An 18789-nucleotide genomic window follows, 5' to 3' on the forward strand; every position below is an offset into this window, starting at 1 on the left:
ATAGATTGGTCAATGGTCACAAATCTGCCGCTGCAATCGTATGAGCTTGTGTTTGGAATGGAGAGGAGATCAACGAAAGAGGCATAAAAGGGGACAAGAATTCAACATCCTTTCGGCTATAACCACGTAAGACTATGAACTTTTGTTAAGAATATTTCTACGATATTAGCTTTTCAGGTTTTAATTTTTTCCTTAGAAGCCCTATGTCTAGATCTGGCGCATGGGTGTAGATTTTGTATCTCTAAATATTCGTTTCGACTTAATTGATAATTTCCTTTAGGACTTTATAATTTCTAGAATTATTTGTCTGGAGAAATGGAATTTCATGGCACGCAATTTCACTTGGAGCCAGGCCATTTGTACAAAATTAAAAGACAAATATTTAACAGTTGTGTTTAGTCATCCGACTTATGAGTTGGGAAATAAGTTGAAGCTGCGCCACTGCTGGTGAATCAAAATTTGGGTAAATCCGATTTCAAAAAAATTCAGTGATTTAAATTGTGTCATACCTAGGGGTGTGCAACGAATTCGAATTCGGTAATTTGGAAGTTTGAATTCGGCATTTTTCGAAATTTTGGCATAGGAATTACCGACCGATTTTGATTTCAAATTAACTAGTTCCAATTTCGATTTCGATTCCGAATTAAATTCGGAATTCAGAAACCTTTTTTCCCTTTTTTTTCTTTTTTGTTAGATGTATTGCTATATAATATAAATTTTATATTACATATATTATAAAAATATTATTATATAGAAAAATATTATTATATATATAAATATGTATTAATATACATATTATAAAACGGAATTGAAATAAAAATATATAGTATTATATAAATAAATAAATAAATATTAATATATATATTATAAAATGAAATTGAAATAAAAAATTCTGATTTTGATTTCCGATTTCAAAAGCTCCATTACCAAATTTGAACCAAATTCGCATAATTCGAAATCGAAAATTCAGATTTCAATGCCGAATTTCGAATTACCGATTTCAAAAATTCTGAATTCAATTCGAATTCAGTAGGTAAATCGAAATTTTTCGATTTTGCACACCCCTAGCCATACCACTTGATGAGATGGTATGATACAATTTTAAGCATTAAATTTTTAAAAACCAAATCTATCCAGTATAACCTTCGGGGTAATGATGATAATGACCTGATCAAGACCAAATTCAGTTGTTGTCTTGTTGATGCTGCTGTGGCCCTTGTGGTTTCAATTAATTGGATCATTTAATTAGTTAATTGGGCTGAGGGACTCTAGCAAACTCTTGGGTTGTTTTTGTTGGACTGGTCCAAGTTCTAGTGGCCTTTTAGAATTGTTTTTTGTTTTTGGGATCCAATATCATTTGGGCCATCTGAAAAGGGCCATCTGAAATTCTTTTGGGATTATTATTTTGGGGCTAATGTAACTAGTGGGGCGAATGGGGTGGTTAATGGAAAAAAGAAACTTTCTGGGCCCATGCATGTAGGCTTATGTTCAAACAGTGGACATTTTGTTTCTTCTGTAATTGAACTTATGGATCAGAAAGCCCAATTTAAAAATTCCCAACTCGTCAAATAAGTTTAGAAGCCAACATATATAGCAAATATTTAAAAGCTCAATTTTATTATAATAACCCAAATTTTAATAACAAAGAGGAAAAGAAAGAAAGAAACCTGTTGTTAATTAATGATTATATATATACATATACATACATATGTGTGTACATGTATATATATGTATATATATACACACACATATGTAAACCTGTTGCAAAAACTAAAAAGAAAAATATATACATAGACACGTATATACCCGCTGTAGATCACTGCCTATTCCCACACAGGGAATGTCTTCAATCACGCGCCAGTAGTCTCTATCCATCAAACACCTTTTCTCGAGAAGTGGGCATGTATCAATTCTGAGAAGTTTAAGCTGATTACGCAGCGATTCCTTTGGTAGGGATCCAAGCTTGGGGCAGCCAAAGATACGCAGACCTTTAAGAGCTGTAAGACCTCGCAAGAGCGTGGAGAGCGATTTCAGATTTGGTAAGTCACCAATGTCGACGGACCTGAGAGTTGGAGGAAGCAAAGCGAATCCATCATCACCGCTACCAGAAAATGATTCCAGCTCTGGATATCCACCGCGGATGCGGAACCTTTCAAGAGACGTGAGTCTGTTGAGTCCCCATTCTGACAGTGGCTTCAGCTGTAAGTTTTCTCCTCCCTCTATGTAAAGACCCTCCAGACTGGGAGGAAAATCTCCCTGTGGAAATAACAAAGGACTTGAACAAAAAGACAACTGCAGAGATCTTAGTCTTCCCAACCCACTGGGCAAGTAACTAACATTTTTGCATCTGCACAAGTAAAGACGTTCCAAATTTGGAGTGGGCAATTGATCCAGATGATAATCACAATCCCTAATATCCAAAGACCGGAGACTTGCAAAACTGTAGACTGAACCAAGCATTGTTCTCAAATTCAGACATGGGCAGCCAAAGATTTGCAGTCCCTCAATCGATGTGCTGGTGTCCTCTATGACAATCTCCGGAGTAAGGTTCAGTTTATGGCAATCAAAGATCTCAAGATGCCTAAGCTGAGGGAGGAGCAACTTGTCCATTGGCAAGCAACTGAGGGCAGAGCAAAAGCTTATTCGCAATCTGTTAAGACCAGATAATGTAGGCAAAGACTGGAGAGCACTGCAACTTTCTATCGTAAGATATTTAAGCATAGGTAAGACACGTGTAGTACTTGAGCCCCACAAATTCTTCAGTTGATGGCAGCTGCGTAATGCGATATCTTCAAGGCCTGATGGAAACTGCATGAACACATCCTCGAGGGATGCAAGGCCTATAATCTGCCAAAACTCCAATTTGTTTAATGAGGTCAAATTGTAAAAACATTTTGCAATTCCCACCGAGCACTCATCTAACTTTAGTTCAGAAAGTGAAGGAAGATGCAAAACAGGAATGCTTTTCAACTTTGGGCATCTACTTATACAGAGCTTTCGGAGCAGAGGGAAGTGGCATTCGTTCTCTCCTGCTGAACTTAAGCAAGTCCATTCCTCCCATTCTGGCATGTCATCAAATGTTAGACTTTCGAGCGATGGAAAGGAAAATTCCCAAGAGCAATCTTTGCCACATAACTCGGTACCTACTGCCTTCACCTCAAGCATGCTTTGAATGCTCAAATCCTTGAGCGCAGGCAATTGCCCGAGTGATGGTAAACACTTGCAGTGTGTACAACCTCTAAGGCTTACTTTTACTAATTTAGTAAATGAATAATCCCCCACCCAGGAGGAGAATTTGTCTCCCTTATAGAACTCAATTTCAAGACTCGTTAGGTTTGTGTGTGGTCGTAGCGCCTCAAGCAAATCTTGTTGAAGAACTTTACTCAGAGAATCATCATATTCACTATTCCATGCCAATACTATTTTATCAAGGTCCCTCTTGTCCTTCAAATTGGCATCCCGTGCTTCTTGAACATTCGTAACATTTTGCAACTCCAAAATGGCGAGTGACCCTGCCAGTAAGGACAAGTTCCCCAAGTCTTTCAGCCTGAACGCACCATGTTTGCTCACAACCACTTTGGATAGTGTCTGCAAGCTCGTCAACTGATCAATCCCTGAAGGCATCTCATGCAATTGACTAGTATTGGAATTTTCAAGATGGCGCAGGTTAATTAATTTTCTAATACCTACTGGTAAGTTAATCAGCTCCCTGCAGTTGCCCAAACGTAGTGTTTGTAAATTGCAAAGATTACTCATTGATTCAGGCAACAATTTCAACCGAGTACCAGACAAATTCAGGTACCTTAGATGTATTAATTCACTGATGGAATCTGGAAGTTCAGAGATAGCATAGCCACCGAATGATAGCACCCTTGAGTATCGCAATTCCGGCAAAAGTTCTGCTATGACCTTTTTAGCGATGTAAAACTCGTCGCTGCCATCCTCGGCAAAAATGGGCAATGGTAGGAAACTCCGCAAATGTTTTGCTTTCTGAAGAGTTTTAAACTTTTGTGAAGCTTCATACCATGAACTTGTGAATGATGCGTACCTAACCTTGTCAAGGATCGTGCATTTGATGTTCTCTTCCAAGTCGTCTGTCAGTCTTGAACAAAAATCTCCGGCAACATATCTGGCTAGATCGTTAATAAGGTCATGCATCACAAAACGTGAACTATTGGAACTTGACTGCTGGAAGAAGGACCTCATTAGTAGCTCCTTAAAATAATTGTCCCCTATGTCCTCCATAAGATCACTTGCTTTTGATTCCTCGAGAAAACCCTCTGCCATCCAGAGCAATACTAGCTCATATTTGTCAAACTCATAGTCCTTGGGAAATATGGAGCAGTAAGCAAAGCACGGTTTTAGATGGGCAGGAAGATGATAATAGCTTAATCTCAGTGCTGGAAGAATATCACTTTGATCCTCTTTTATTTCCCATATCTCACTGTTCAGTATATCCGTCCATTCATCTGGGGTCGATCTAGCACGCAACAGCCCTCCAAGAGTCTTCACGGCCAGGGGCAAGTTCTTACATTTCCTTACAATACTCCTACCAATGCCTTCTAGATTGGGGTACCTGTCAAAATTTGTCCTTCCCAGTGCATGTCTTGCCAGTAAGCATAAGCTTTCATCATCTGTCAACTCCTTCAGACTATATCCAGCAGTGGAAGACATTACTGATGCCACCCTATGATGCCGAGTGGTGACAATTATCTTGCTCCCAGATGAACCAACTAGAAATGGGCGGCGCAGGATGTCCCAGTCCTCATATTTTTCATTCCAAACATCATCTAAAACAATTAGAAACCTCTTCCTGGTCAAGGCCTCACTCAGTTTCACTTGAACCATATTCAGATCCTCATAATCACAGCCACCTGATGTGATTGCTCTGAGGATTGTCTTTGTTACCCCAAAAATGTCAAAATCATCTGAAACACAAGCCCAAGCCTTGGAATCGAAAAATTCGTTGACTCTGTCATCATTGTACACCATTTGAGCAAGAGTTGTTTTACCAACCCCTCCCATGCCAACAATTGGTATCACAACCACTTGATCATCGCTCGATTCATTTGAAAGGAGCAATTTCAGCAGCTCTTCTTTGTCATTCTCTCGACCATAAACATAAGACTCCACTAAGGAAGTTGATGGCAATCTATCCCTAGTTTTGTTCGGCCTCTTTGCTACAGTCTCTACCAAATGGAGGATTTTGATTTGTTCTTTCAGGCTCTCCAATCTTCTAGTTATTTCATCCACCTTGGGAGTCATTTTTCTGTTGAACTTATAATCTTTAACAGAAAAACTTGTACAACAGGAAGGGATTTTAACCTTTCTTACCTTGCTAGTAGAGCCTTGAGCTTCCATCAACTTTCTTCGACAAGCTTCTGTGGAGAATTCGTCGATCACATCATCCATATCATATGCCAAATCCTGATGATCATCTAGCCAGTGCTTCACAGCAATCCTCATATTCTGCTTGTCCTCTGCATCATCAAGCACTGCCTGAATCAGGGATAGCACTTGGATCCATCGTTTCAGCTGAGTATCTAAGCCTTCTGAGCGTGCAAATTTCTTCAAATCGACAGAAGCAAGCTTGTCAAATACCACCTTGATGATTGCACCAAGAAAGACTTCTATCAGTGCCATTTTTCACTCTTCTTTTTTTTTTTTTCTCCGGATTATATTGTGTAGGTAAGCAACGAGCAAAAAGTCTGAAAACTTGAAAGGGGAGATAAGACTGAAAGATGGGAAACTACAGATTCTTCACGGGAAAATTGATCAGCACCAAAATATTTCAACTGGCAAGAAAAAAGTTTCCAAAGCACGCGTCTTCATTTCTTATGTAGTACTAGTAGATTTATTTTTCTTTTCTGTAGCACTATATTATATCATCAATCATTAAAGTTTACGGGAGGGAGGTACTTTTGACATAGAATGATTGGTGCTCTTACGTGTAGTTGTTGTACTTCATTTACAACATAGTGTACATTTACAAATGCACTTGTATTTATGCATAACACGAATAAAATTTTAAGTACCACAAAATTGTATAAGAGTACACTATATTATGTAAAAAGTATAATAACTAGACAATTGCAACAAAATTCAATTGTACCTGGTCTAAATTTGACCATTTTCCTTAGTTGTTTAACGTTAATTAGTGTAATTTGGTTGTATTTTATGGCACAAAATCAATTAAATAACTATAACATCAAACCACATAAGTAGCTGGTATATGTTGTTTCCATAATTCTAATTTTTTAAAAAAAAATTATTCAAAACGCCGTTCACATTTTGTACAATACTTTTTTTCGCCCTTCACTTTCAAAATATTAACTTTATGTACCTTATAAATTCAGGTCAGCAAAATTTGGTCCCAACCAAAGTTTCTAACTACTTTTTAGTCTAAAATCACTACGTGGCTCATATATAGTTATTTTTTATGTATAAAAAAAATTAGATTTCATTTTTTTATTGATAATATATATTATGTCACATCTCACTTTTTTGAAAAAATTGAATATATTTTAGATCAAATCCTATTTTTAAAGAAAAACTGAATATAGATCTGGTCATTTGTTTAACTATAAATGGGATTTAACATTTTTGCCCTTAAAAAAATGAACCCAAATCTCTTAATTACATTCCCTCTTCTCAAACCACTCAACCCATCCCTCTTCCTTCTTTCTCCCCTCTCCCCAACCATATGTGGGCTATGCGAGGAATGAAAAAATTCATTTAGCGAGATGTGAAAAACGTTTTAAACGATTTCCTCCTTGTTATTTTATATGCCAAAGGGCAATATCCTACAATTACTCCAATAGTATACGTCCAATGGGGCCATTATTTGAGCTGTCGAAATTCAGAGGAGACTATCACCTCTGAAGTCTGAACTAAACGGGTGCAATTGCACCCGTTAGAAGAAGTTTCCTAGAAATCCTGGACTTCAAGAGCAGGCGAGGGTTTCAAATCTCCCACCTATACAAAAGGACGGATATATTTATAAAGTTTGTGATATATTTATAAAGAAAGAAATTTAGAAACATTGTGAAAGTCCCATCTGAATTAGCAAAATTAATATTCTCTCCATCTCATTTTATTAGTTACAGTTTCTCCTTTTGCTACTTCCAAAATGTTTTTTTCATCAATTTGGACAAAAATATATCTTAACGTCTTAAAATTTTTTGAAGTAAGGATGTGAAGTAACCATTGATTAGTAAACAGGAAAGGTGATTAATTAAGGATGTGAAGTTTGCATTTTCTTTAATTGAATGCATTTGTCTATTCCTTTTACCAATGAATTGTAAAATAAGATAAATTAAATAAAAGGATAAAGCTTCTAACCAAAACCCTTCTTTTGGACCCAAACAAAAAAAGGATAACTATTCTTCTCAGAGAAATATCAAATTATATACCTATTCTTCTCAAAAAAAAAAAAAAAAAAACCAAAGTGTATAGGAAGTTGACTTGACTTGACTAAGAGCTTAAATCTTAATCCTAAAAGGTAAGCAAGGGTCATAATATTATCAATCGAAATTAGCGTGTTAATTTGTTTGAATACATCTTTTGGTTGGGTCTTCTGAGACTTGTTGAACAAATGAAGAAACAGCCTTAAGAAATGGGTAAATTACTAATAACTTCTATGATAATTACTAATAACTACTCATGTATATAACTCTTGAATGATTATGTGGATAAATGTAAAATATTACAAGGAGAAAATCACAATTAGGTTATAAGTAATTTATGCTAAGAAAATTGAAGTTACCTGCAGAGTTGGGGTGGGTTTTGGTGTGTGTGTGGTTGTGTGTGTGTGTTTCCGGGGGGGCGGTTGGGGGTGGGGAGGCAGAGGAAAACTAATCAAACCACGCTTCTGAACATTGACAATATATGCCATGTACAAAATATGGATTTAAAATGAAAGGATGTAGATTTAACTTGAGGAATACATAATTTTGGGTTTTTAGGAGCCTTATGCATACAAATGAGACTTCTAACACAGCAGCCCCTCAAAGAACCCATTGGATAATCTTTGCAGTCCCAATCGGCCAATTCTTGCCCAGCCAAACCGCGCTTCCAATATCAAATTATATTGGAAGTTGACTTGACTTTGCTGAGAGCCAAACCCTATAAGTCAAGCAAGGGCCATACATTAACGCGTTAATTTGTTTTGGTACATGGAGTGGGTAGGGATGGCAACGGGGACCCCTCCCCCGCCCCCGCCCCGTTGCCTATTAATTCCCCCCGTCCCCCGCCCCGTCCCCCGCCTCCCACTCCCCCCGTCCCCCGCCCCGTCCCCCGCCTCCCACTCCCCCCGCCCCGCCCCGCTTCCCCCGCGGGTGCCCCCGTGGGGTTAATAAAATTTTTCCTGCGGGATTAATAAAATTTTATTATAGTTAAATTTTAATAAATAATCAAGTACTAAAATATCAACACTTCATCAAGTTATTATTCATTGTAATTTTACAATTGAAACTCATAAAAACAATCAAACAAAAGTTATTTGAATACAATCCAATATGATGAAATAAATACAACTAAAATAGTCAAGTTTTCACTTTTGGTACAAATACAATCACTAATTCATTATTGTGTTTGTGCTTTTTTTTTGAGAAAAAAGTGTTATTCTATTAAGTGTAATTAGAAATTTAGTATAAATGTATTAGTAAATTTAGTATAACTAATTAATAAATTCTATTAGTAGACATTAGAGGTGGCAATTTGTCCCAAGTCCCAATTGGTTACCCATGCCCATTGAGACTTTGGGCGGGATGGGTATTGGAATTTGATATTGGGTTTAAAATGGGACAAATCCCAATTGTACCCATTAATTGATGGGAAATTTTGGAAAATGCTTGGGTACCCATTGGGCTCAAATAGCAAGGGCTCCGTTTGGATTAACTATTTTTGGGGGGTGTTTTTGAAATATTTTATTGTAGTAGTGTATATGAAAAATTTTACTATAAACTTTTTTTGAAATATTTGATATACTAATATGGATGGGATGTTTTTTTAGTTATTGTATATTACTGTAACATTGTATTTGAAAAACTTATTTTTTGAAAAAATAACCAATCCAAACGGAGTTTTAGATTCAAAAATTATCTTTAACAATTTTTATAGTCATGATTGTATATCTATCTTTTCCTTTATTTGTTAATCCAATTTTTGGTGATAATCCTGAGTATAAAGCACTTGCATGTTTATTTAATAAAACTAAAAGAAATTTAATAAATCAAAAATATTAAAATTATATAAAAAATAAAAATAAATTAAAGGAAAAAAATATGTATAAAATAGATTTGGGTATTGGGCGAGATCAATCTAAACCCATCCCAAAGTGATCCCGCCCAAGTTAGTCCCAAAACATATATGGGTAAGGTTGGGCCCAAACCCATATGACTCGGTTCCATCTTAAACCCAAGCAAATCCCGCCCATCCCGCCCATTTTGCCACCTCTAGTAGACATGTCTAATTATTCGTATCATTGATAATATCAATTATATTACATACACTAATATACATTATATAATACATCTAACTAATAGTATTATTATCATAAGTTTATAACTAATTAAATTATATATTATATATAATTATATATATTTATATATATACACTTTTTCTTTTGCGGGGGGCGGGGCGGGGGATGGGGCGGGGGTATACTCCCCCGTCCCCCGCCCCGTTACTAAACGGGGGGAAAAAATTCCCCCCCGCCCCCGCCCCAACCCCCGCCCCAAGAGTCCCCCGCGGGGCGGGCACCCGCGGGCACCCGCCCCCATTGCCATCCCTAGGAGTGGGGCTTCTTCTGAAGTTTTTGCATATAATCCCCTGTAAATTATGTAGATAAATATAAAAACTACGAAAGAGTAAAATATATATTTCACTAAATCATATGAAAGGTAAACAAATATTATGATTTTATCACACGTATTTTTACAGCATGTCTAACATTATTCGATAGCATTTTCATTTATTTTTTACTCTACATAAAATTACAGAGGAATATTATGAAATTATGAATATGTTAAAACCTTAGGAGAGTCATGTAACAATATATTGAACCACAATAGGCTTATTAGTAATTTACACTAAGAAAGATGAAGTTGCGGGGAAGAGAGGGACTAAATGAAACCCCCCCCTTTTGAACATTGATAAAATATGCCATATATAAAGTATGGATTTAAAATGAAAGGATGTAGATTTAACTTTAGGGATACATAATTTTGGCTTTTTTAACTTTAAAAATACTAAATTTTGGCTTTTTGGGAAGCTTCTCTTGCAGAAGATGCTAGTAAGAGTCTTTTGAACTACTTAAAACAAATTATAAATATCTTTGTGAAAGTAAAACTATTATTTTTTATTGTTTCTCAAAACAGCTTTTAACTTCTCAAAACATTGAAAACAAGGATGATTTTTCATTGTTTCAAACAAAGTTTTGAAATTATTTCATATTTGAATTCCAAAACTACTCAAACGTAGTTGAGAATAAGCTCCAAGTAAATGTTAAAGTTGCAAATAAGGAAAAATGGCAATTGTACGTAGTATATTTAGAAGGTTGGCTATACCAGTTGGGGAATATCTTGATCTAGTGATTAAGATCAAGATCCCAAAATTAGAGGTCATGAGCTCCAATCCTCTTACGCCCTCCCTCCTATTAAGTCCCACTCTCATATTTATTAGAGGTGGCAATTTATCCCAAATCCCATTGGGTTACCCATGTCCATGGGGACTTTGGACGGGATGGGTACTGGAATTTGATATTGGGTTTAAAATGGAACAAATTTCAATTGTACCCATTAATTGATGGAAAATTTTGGGAAATACTTGGGTACCCATTGGGCTTAAATAGCAAGGGCTCCATTTGGATTAGCTGTTTTTGGAGGTATTTTCGAAATATTTTATTGTAGCAGTGTATATGAAAAAATTTTACTATAAAATTTTTTTGAAATATTTGATATACTAATATGGATGGGATGTTTTTTAAGTTATTGTATATTACTGTAACATTGTATTTGAAAAACTTATTTTTTGAAAAAATAGCCAATCCAAATAGAGTCTTAGATTCAAAAATTATCTTTAACAATTTTTATAGTCATACCAGCGAATATAATCTAGCAGTCTTCCTAGTCATTATCCACAAGAATTTCCAGCATTTCAGTCAGTTTAGACCAGTCATCCTTGGACAATGATGAGGATAAATATTCAACACCCTAAGTGCCTTGGCCATCTTGATATATGTTGGAATATGGTTGTATATCTATCTGTTCCTTTATTTGTTAATCCAATTTTTGGTGGGAATCCTGAGTATAAAGCACTTGCATGTTTATTTAATAAAACTAAAAGAAATTTAATAAATCAAAAATATTAAAGTTATATAAAAAATAAAAAATGAATTAAAGGAAAAAAATATATGTAGAAAATAGATTTGGGTATTGAGCGGGATCAATCTAAATCCATCCCAAAGTAATCTCGCCCAAGTTAGTTCCAAAACACATATGGGTAAGTTAGTCTAAATAATATTTATCATAAATGATTGATCAACTATTTTACTTTTACCTCCGTAGAGTTATCAGCTATTTTTACTTTTCTCCTTTGAGTCATGATTTTTAATTTTTTGCATCCTGAAGTTACACATCTATTAAACATTGTATTACGTACACAGATATGGACAGAAAACGACAGAATTTTCCTTGTGAAAGGTGACATTCGATCTTGTAGGTTTTCCGTAATTGTGTAAGTATTTGAGGTAAGTATTTTAGCAAGTTTTGATAACCAAATGATCGAAACAGAGAATTTATGAACTAATTAACCATACTAAGGAAGAAGACAAGATTCACTTGTTCTAAACCTTATATCTTAATGCAACAAGTCGGTTAGGCGCTTGACTAAACCTTCAATCTTTTAAATAAACGCCCTCCTCATGTAATTTCTCAAATGTTGAGTCATGACAAGGTGAAGATAGAAATTAAATTAAAGATTCTAAAAATTTTTAAAGATTCTTCTAAATTAGAATAGTTTACAACATATAGAACTTTGAACTCCAAATTTCAAATGATTCTGACTACGTCTATTCTAAAAAGAGTAACAACCTTTTGTAAAGTGGCAAATATTAAAGATGTTAGTCACAATTCAATTATGTTAATCAAATCCGTCCAAACCCATCTCTACAAATCAGAATAAGGCCCAACAAAGAGACTTACAATATCATCAAGGCAGGAACGGTAGGGACTTAGCAAAATACAATCTGCATTCTAGGCGCATAGGCTTGCCGAGCGAGTTGAGCCTACGTCAACGTGCCAACAAATATTTTACCTGAACAAGAAAAATAAACCCAAGTTCAGGTACAGGTACAGGATTCGAACTATAAACTAAGTGCCCTCCCAATAAACTAATGCAATAAAAAAAAATAAACTAATGCAATAAAAATATCAACTTGATAAGCTAATGCAAAGAAATCATGGAACACGAATATATTACCTTACCATCTTAAGTGAAAAGAGTGCACACAGCTTAATCAGAATGATAAGAAAAAAAGTGCATCGAACCCGATCTGCATAAAAAGACACAGGCTGAAAGGTCAAAGAATCAATTTAACATGGTAAGCAAAGCACGATTGACATCTGAGTTTCTTCTCAAGCTAGTTAAAAGTGAGAAAAATTATTTACTGGGCTTTAAAGGAGGAAATTACTAATATAAATTTCACATGACACATAAAAGTAATATGATTCCTCTATTTGAATTTCGACACTTCTTTTCCATTCAAGAAATTTGTTGGAGTCAACAAAAAAAATTTTGGACAATAATTTTAAGTGAAAATCAGTAAGAAATCTAAATCTCTGCTTACTTGATGCCATCACTGCGTATTTCCACACAGGGAATGTCTTCAATCATGGGCCAGTAGTCTCCTCTATCCATCAAACACCTTTTCTCAAGAAGTGGGCATTTATTAATTACTAGAGTTTGAAGCGGATTACGCAGCGATTCCTTTGGTAGGGATCCAAGCTCGGGGCAGTTAAAGATATGCAGATATCGAAGAGCTGTAAGACCTCGCAAGAACGTGGAGAGCGATTTCAGATTTCGCAAGTCACCAATGGCGACGGACCTAAGAGTCGGAGGAAGCAAAGCCAATCCATCATCACCACTACCAGAAAATGATTCCAGCCCTGGATATCCACCACGGATGTAGAACCTTTCAAGAAACGTGAGTCTGTTGAGTCCCCATTCTGACAGGGGCTTCAGCTGTAAGTTTTCTCCTGCCTCTATGTCAAGAAACTTCAGAGTGGGAGGAAAATCTCCTTGTGGAAATAACAAAGGACTTGAACAAGAATACAACAACAGAGATCTTAGTCGTCCCAAACCACTGGGCAAGTAACTAACATTTTTGCATCTGCACAAGGAAAGACGTTCCAAACTTGGAGTGGGCAATTGATCCAGATCATAATCACAATCCCTAATATCCAAAAACCGGAGACTTGCAAAACTGTAGACTGAACCAAGCATTGTTCTCAAATTCAGACATGGGCAGCCAACGATTTCCAGACTCTCAATCGATGTGCTAGTGTCCTCTATGACAATCTCCGGAGTAAGGTTCAGTTTCTGGCAATGTCTGATCCCAAGATTCCTAAGCTGAGGGAGGAGCAACTTGTCCATTGGCAAGCAACTGAGGGCTGAGCAACTGCTTATTTCCAATGTGTTAAGACCAGATAATGTAGGCAAAGACAGGAGAGCACTGCAACTTTCTATCTTAAGATATTTAAGCATGGGTAAAACAGCAAGCTCCTCCAAGGATGAAAGCTGTGAACATTCTGAAACAACTAAAGATTTTAGCTGCACAAGGTTTACAGTATTACTTGAGCCCCACAAATTCTTCAGTTGATGGCACTCACGTAATGTGATATCTTCAAGGCCTGATGGGAACTGCATGAACGCATCCTCGAGGGATGCAAGCCCTATAATCTGCCGAAAATCCAAATTGTTTAATGAGGTCAAATTGTATAAACATTTTGCAATTCCCACCGAGCACTTTTGCAACTTTAGTTCAGAGAGTGAAGGAAGCTGCAAAACAGGAATGCTTTTCAACTTTGGGCATCTACTTATACAGAGCTTTTGGAGCAGAGGGAAGTGGCATTCGTTCTCTCCTGCTGAACTTAAGCAAGTCCATTCCTCCCATTCTGGCATGTCATCAAATGTTAGACTTTCAAGCAATGGAAAGGAAAATTCCCAAGAGCAATCTTTGCCACATAGCTCCGTACCTACTGCCTTCACCTCAAGCATGGTTTGAATGCTCAAATCCTTGAGCGCAGGCAATTGCCCGAGTGATGGTAAACACTTGCAGTGTGTACAACCTCTGAGGCTTACTTCTTCTAATTTAGTAAATGAAGAATCCCCCACCCAGGAAGAGAATTTGTCTCCCTTATAGAACTCAATTTCAAGACTCGTTAGGTTTGTGTGTGGTCGTAGTGCCTCAAGCAAATCTTGTTGAAGAACTTTACTCAGAGAACCATCATATTCACTATTCCATGCCAATACTATGTTATCAAGGTCCCTCTTGTTCTTCAAATTGGCATCCCGTGCTTCTTGAACATTCGTAACATTTTGCAACTCCAAAATGGCGAGTGACCCTGCCAGTAAGGACAAGTTCCCCAAGTCATTCAGCCTGAACCCACCATTTTTGCTCACAACCACTTTGGATAGTGTCTGCAAGCTCGTCAACTGATCAATCCCTGAAGGCATCTCATGCAATTGACTAGTATTGAAATTTTCAAGATGGCGCAGGTTAATTAATTTTCTAATACCCACCGGTAAGTTAATCAGCCCCCAGCAGTCGCGCAAACGTAGTGTTTGTAAATTGCAAAGGTTACTCAATGATTCAGGCAACACTTTCAACGAAGTACCAGACAAATTCAGGTACCTTAGATGTATTAATTCACCAATGGAATTTGGTAGATCAGAGATAGAATATCCACTGAATGATAGCACCCTTGGGTATCGCAATTCCAGCAAAAGTTCTGTTATGACCTTTTTAGCGATGTAAAAGTCGCCGTCATACTTGCCAGAAACGGGTAGGAAACTCCGCAAATGTTTTGCTTTCTGAAGTGTTTTAAACTTTTGTGAAGCTCCATACATTGAACTTGTGAATGATGTGTACCTAACCTTGTCAAGAATCGTGCATTTGATGTTCTCTTCCAAGTCGTCTGTCAGTCTGGAACAAAAATCTCCAGCAACATATCTAGCTAGATCGTTAATAAGGTCATGCATCACAAAACGTGAACTAGCGGAACTTGACTGCTGGAAGAAGGACCTCATTAGTAGCTCCTTAAAATAATTGTCCCCTGTGTCCTCCATAAGATCACTTGCTTTTGATTCCTCGAGAAAACCCTCTGCCATCCAGAGCAATACAAGCTCATATTTGTCAAACTCATAGTCCTTGGGAAATATGGAGCAGTAAGCAAAGCACGGTTTTAGATGGGCAGGAAGATGATAATAGCTTAATCTTAGTGCTGGAAGAATATCACTTTGATCCTCTTTTATTTCCCATATCTCACTGTTCAGTATATCCGTCCATTCATCTGGGGTCGATCTAGCACGCAACAGCCCTCCAAGAGTCTTCACGGCCAAGGGCAAGTTCTTACATTTCCTTACAATACTCCTACCAATGCCTTCTAGATTGGGGTGCCTGTCAAAATTTGTCCTTCCTAGTGCATGTCTTGCCAGTAACCATAAGCTTTCATCATCTGTCAACTCCTTCAGACTATATCCAGCAGTGGAAGACATTACTGATGCCACCCTATGATGCCGAGTGGTGACAATTATCTTGCTCCCAGATGAACCAACTAGAAATGGGCGGCGCAGGATGTCCCAGTCCTCGTATTTTTCATTCCAAACATCATCTAAAACAATTAGAAACCTCTTCCTGGTCAAGGCCTCACTCAGTTTCACTTGAACCATATTCAGATCCTCATAATCACAGCCACCTCGTGTGATTGCTTTAAGGATTGTCTTTGTTACCCCAACAATGTCAAAATCATCTGAAACACAAGCCCAAGCCTTGGAATCGAAAAATTCGTTGACTCTGTCATCATTGTACACCATTTGAGCAAGAGTTGTTTTACCAACCCCTCCCATGCCAACAATTGGTATCACAACCACTTGATCATCACTCGATTCATTTGAAAGGAGCAATTTCAGCAGCTCTTCTTTGTCATTCTCTCGACCATAAACATAAGACTCCACCAAGGAAGTTGATGGCAATCTATCCCTATTTTTGTTCGGCCTCTTTGCTACAGTCTCTGCCAAATGGAGGATTTTGATTTGTTCTTTCATGCTCTCCAATCTTCTAGTTATTTCATCCACCTTGGGAGCCATTTTTCTGTTGAACTTATAATCTTTAACAGAAAAATTTGTACAACAGGAAGGGATTTTAGCCTTTCTTACCTTGCTAGTAGAGCCATGAGCTTCCATCAACTTTCTTCGACAAGCTTCAGTGGAGAATTCGTCGATCACATCATCCATATCATATGCCAAATCCTGAAGATCATCTAGCCAGTGCTTCACAGCAATCCTCATATTCTGCTTGTCCTCTGCATCATCAAGCACTGCCTGAATCAGGGATAGCACTTGGATCCATCGTTTCAGCTGAGTATCTAAGCCTTCTGAGCGTGCAAATTTCTTCAAATCCACAGAAGCAAGCTTGTCAAATATCACCTTGATGATTGCACCAAGAAAGACTTCTATCAGTGCCATTTTTCACTATTCTTTTTTTTTTCTCCAGATTATATTGTGTAGGTAAGCAACAAGCAAAAAGTCTGAAAACTTGAAAGGGGAGATAAGATTGAAAGATAGGAAACTACAGGCTGTGTTTGGACTAATAATTCAAAATGGTTGCGGAACAGTAACTACTTTATCTGTTTGGATGTGGACATAGAAGTTATAATTAGTTTCATGAGTGAAATTTTTACCTACTATTCATTTCCCAAGAATCCACCCATTTTATTTAGATTCCTTGTATGTTTCACTAACAAATGCATAGGTAATCATTGGTGTTTTATGAGGATGAAAAGCAAAAGAAAACTACCGGCCTCTTTATTGCTCTCTTTCATCTGATCTCCATCCTTCATTTTCGTAGTGACCTGCAATGCTTGGGTCATCCTTTCAGAAAGGTTAACTGTTAGCTTTGGTGAATTATCGAAGGAGATGCAATTTGATCTATTTGTTGACGTGCAATTGACTAATCATTCATTGTTATTAGGGTTAACAACATAAAAGCCCCTGTGATATAACTATCATACAGAAAAGTCCCCTGTGATTTTATATCATACGCGTCGGTACCCCATGATTTGAATTATTCTGAAAAATCAACGGAAATCATTATAACAGACAAAGCTGAGTGAAAAGACGAAAATACCCTAATGATATCAGTGAAAATTGCAGAAGTAATTTCGGGCAAGGGCATGGGCCAGGCGGTCAGCAGTGTCTTGACCCGAGACTCCACCATTGTGGACCCAACAAAGCGAGGTTATCAAGATTGAGCTCTTCGGTCCAAGAAGCGTGGCGATGGGAGAGGAGGCGGTTTTCCGAAGGAACTTCTCGGCGATGGCAGCAGCTGCTACGGCGGTGGCGGAGGAGGATGAGGATGAGGAAGAGTCTGATACGTCAAGTGCTGCCGCGGTTGGACTGGGGTCGGGTGGGATGAGGAGGAAAAAGAGGAGGAGGGCCGCGGGGAAGGTGGCGGCAAAAGGGTATAGGAAGTTGGCGGAGACGATAGGGGGATTTGCAAACATATATGAGAGAGTAGAGGAGGCGAAACAGAGGCAAATGGTTGAGTTGGAGAAGCAGAGAATGCAGTTTGCCAAGGATTTGGAGATTCAAAGGATGAAGCTTTTTATGGAATCCCAGGTCCAGCTCAAAAAGCTTAAGCGATCTAAGCGCAATTCACCATCTGGTGGTAAGTTTATCTGTGCATTTGCATATTGTCTCAAGTAATGCTGGCAATGTTACATGACTAGTTTCAGCCTAGAGTTTCTTGGGTTTCTTGACGAGCCTCTCCTCCACCTCTTCTCTCCAGTTGTAAGCGGGCTTGCTCTCTCTCCTCTCGTTCCTCAGTTGCCTTCTCTCCCTGGTCGTTAGTTGCTTTTCAATCACGGACTCTACAGTCGCCGAGATCGTGAAAGAAATAATGGGACTTCGGAGCTTATTGAAGGCTTTGGAGTAATGGGTGGACGGGGAAAGAAAGAGAGGGCAAGGACTCCATGTAAGAAGCCTTCGCTGCAGCTCTATCATCCCTATTAGTATCTCGTTATTCAATCTGATTTTGATCTGGTTTTGTTTTCTTGGCACAGATGGCTTGTGTTTCTGCTATTTTGGTGTATGTTTGGTTTTGGGTCAACTAGCAATTTGGTAGATGAAGGGTAAAATAGGCATATCAGGTGAAAGTCTGTGATAGAAATCTATTTTTCGCAAGAAACATACGCCTTTCCAGTGCGTTTAATACAAACGCCGTACATTTGACGATTTCCGTCGACTTTTCAGAATAATTCAAACCATGGGGTATCGATATGTATGATATGAAACCACAGGGGGCTTTTCTGTATAATGGCTATACCACAGGGGGCTTTTATATTGTTAACCCTTGTTATTATTATATGCAACTTTAATAAAGTGGCCAAGATTGATAAAGGATGAAGCTATTGAAGCGGTGGTGATTTATTGGTCGTAGATATTGGTTACAAGAAAATGTTTGCTTATTGAGACACTATTCATGAATCATCCATTGGATACTTGCCTTCAATA

General features: G+C 37.6%; 3 protein-coding genes across 11 annotated transcripts; 1 reads left to right on the plus strand and 2 right to left on the minus strand.

The window, feature by feature from the left end:
* Window positions 1–1589: 1589 nt before the first annotated feature.
* LOC113732350 (putative disease resistance RPP13-like protein 1) lies at window positions 1590–6062 on the minus strand. The gene has a single exon (XM_072080302.1). It carries the CDS (start codon window positions 5641–5643, stop codon window positions 1771–1773), a length of 3873 nt encoding a protein of 1290 aa, XP_071936403.1. The 5' UTR covers window positions 5644–6062; the 3' UTR covers window positions 1590–1770.
* On the minus strand, window positions 5490–17219 carry LOC113732349 (putative disease resistance RPP13-like protein 1). Of its 9 annotated transcripts, none has more exons than XR_011840660.1 (5): window positions 17079–17219; window positions 12845–16704; window positions 12478–12550; window positions 12201–12312; window positions 5490–5604 (listed from the first exon to the last, which is right to left on the minus strand). XR_011840660.1 is itself a non-coding variant. In XM_027258059.2 (5 exons), exons 1-4 carry the CDS (start codon window positions 17145–17147, stop codon window positions 12511–12513), a joined length of 3888 nt encoding a protein of 1295 aa, XP_027113860.2. In that variant the 5' UTR covers window positions 17148–17219; the 3' UTR covers window positions 11978–12312; window positions 12478–12510. The 9 variants fall into 9 exon arrangements, 7 of the variants coding, with proteins under 7 accessions (XP_027113860.2, XP_071936402.1, XP_027113859.2 ...); XR_011840659.1 differs by lacking the exon at window positions 5490–5604 and adding an exon at window positions 9749–9828; XM_027258059.2 differs by lacking the exon at window positions 5490–5604 and having other exon boundaries at window positions 11978–12312; window positions 12845–16353; window positions 16435–16704.
* LOC113732351 (uncharacterized) lies at window positions 17210–18675 on the plus strand. Its single transcript, XM_072080304.1, has 3 exons — window positions 17210–17944; window positions 18065–18250; window positions 18339–18675. The coding sequence occupies exons 1-2, from the start codon at window positions 17554–17556 to the stop codon at window positions 18124–18126; spliced, it is 453 nt and encodes a 150-aa protein (XP_071936405.1). The 5' UTR covers window positions 17210–17553; the 3' UTR covers window positions 18127–18250; window positions 18339–18675.
* The last annotated feature ends 114 nt before the right edge of the window (window positions 18676–18789 follow it).

This window comes from Coffea arabica, chromosome 2e (genome assembly GCF_036785885.1).
Source record: "Coffea arabica cultivar ET-39 chromosome 2e, Coffea Arabica ET-39 HiFi, whole genome shotgun sequence".
Classification (NCBI taxonomy): domain Eukaryota; kingdom Viridiplantae; phylum Streptophyta; class Magnoliopsida; order Gentianales; family Rubiaceae; genus Coffea; species Coffea arabica.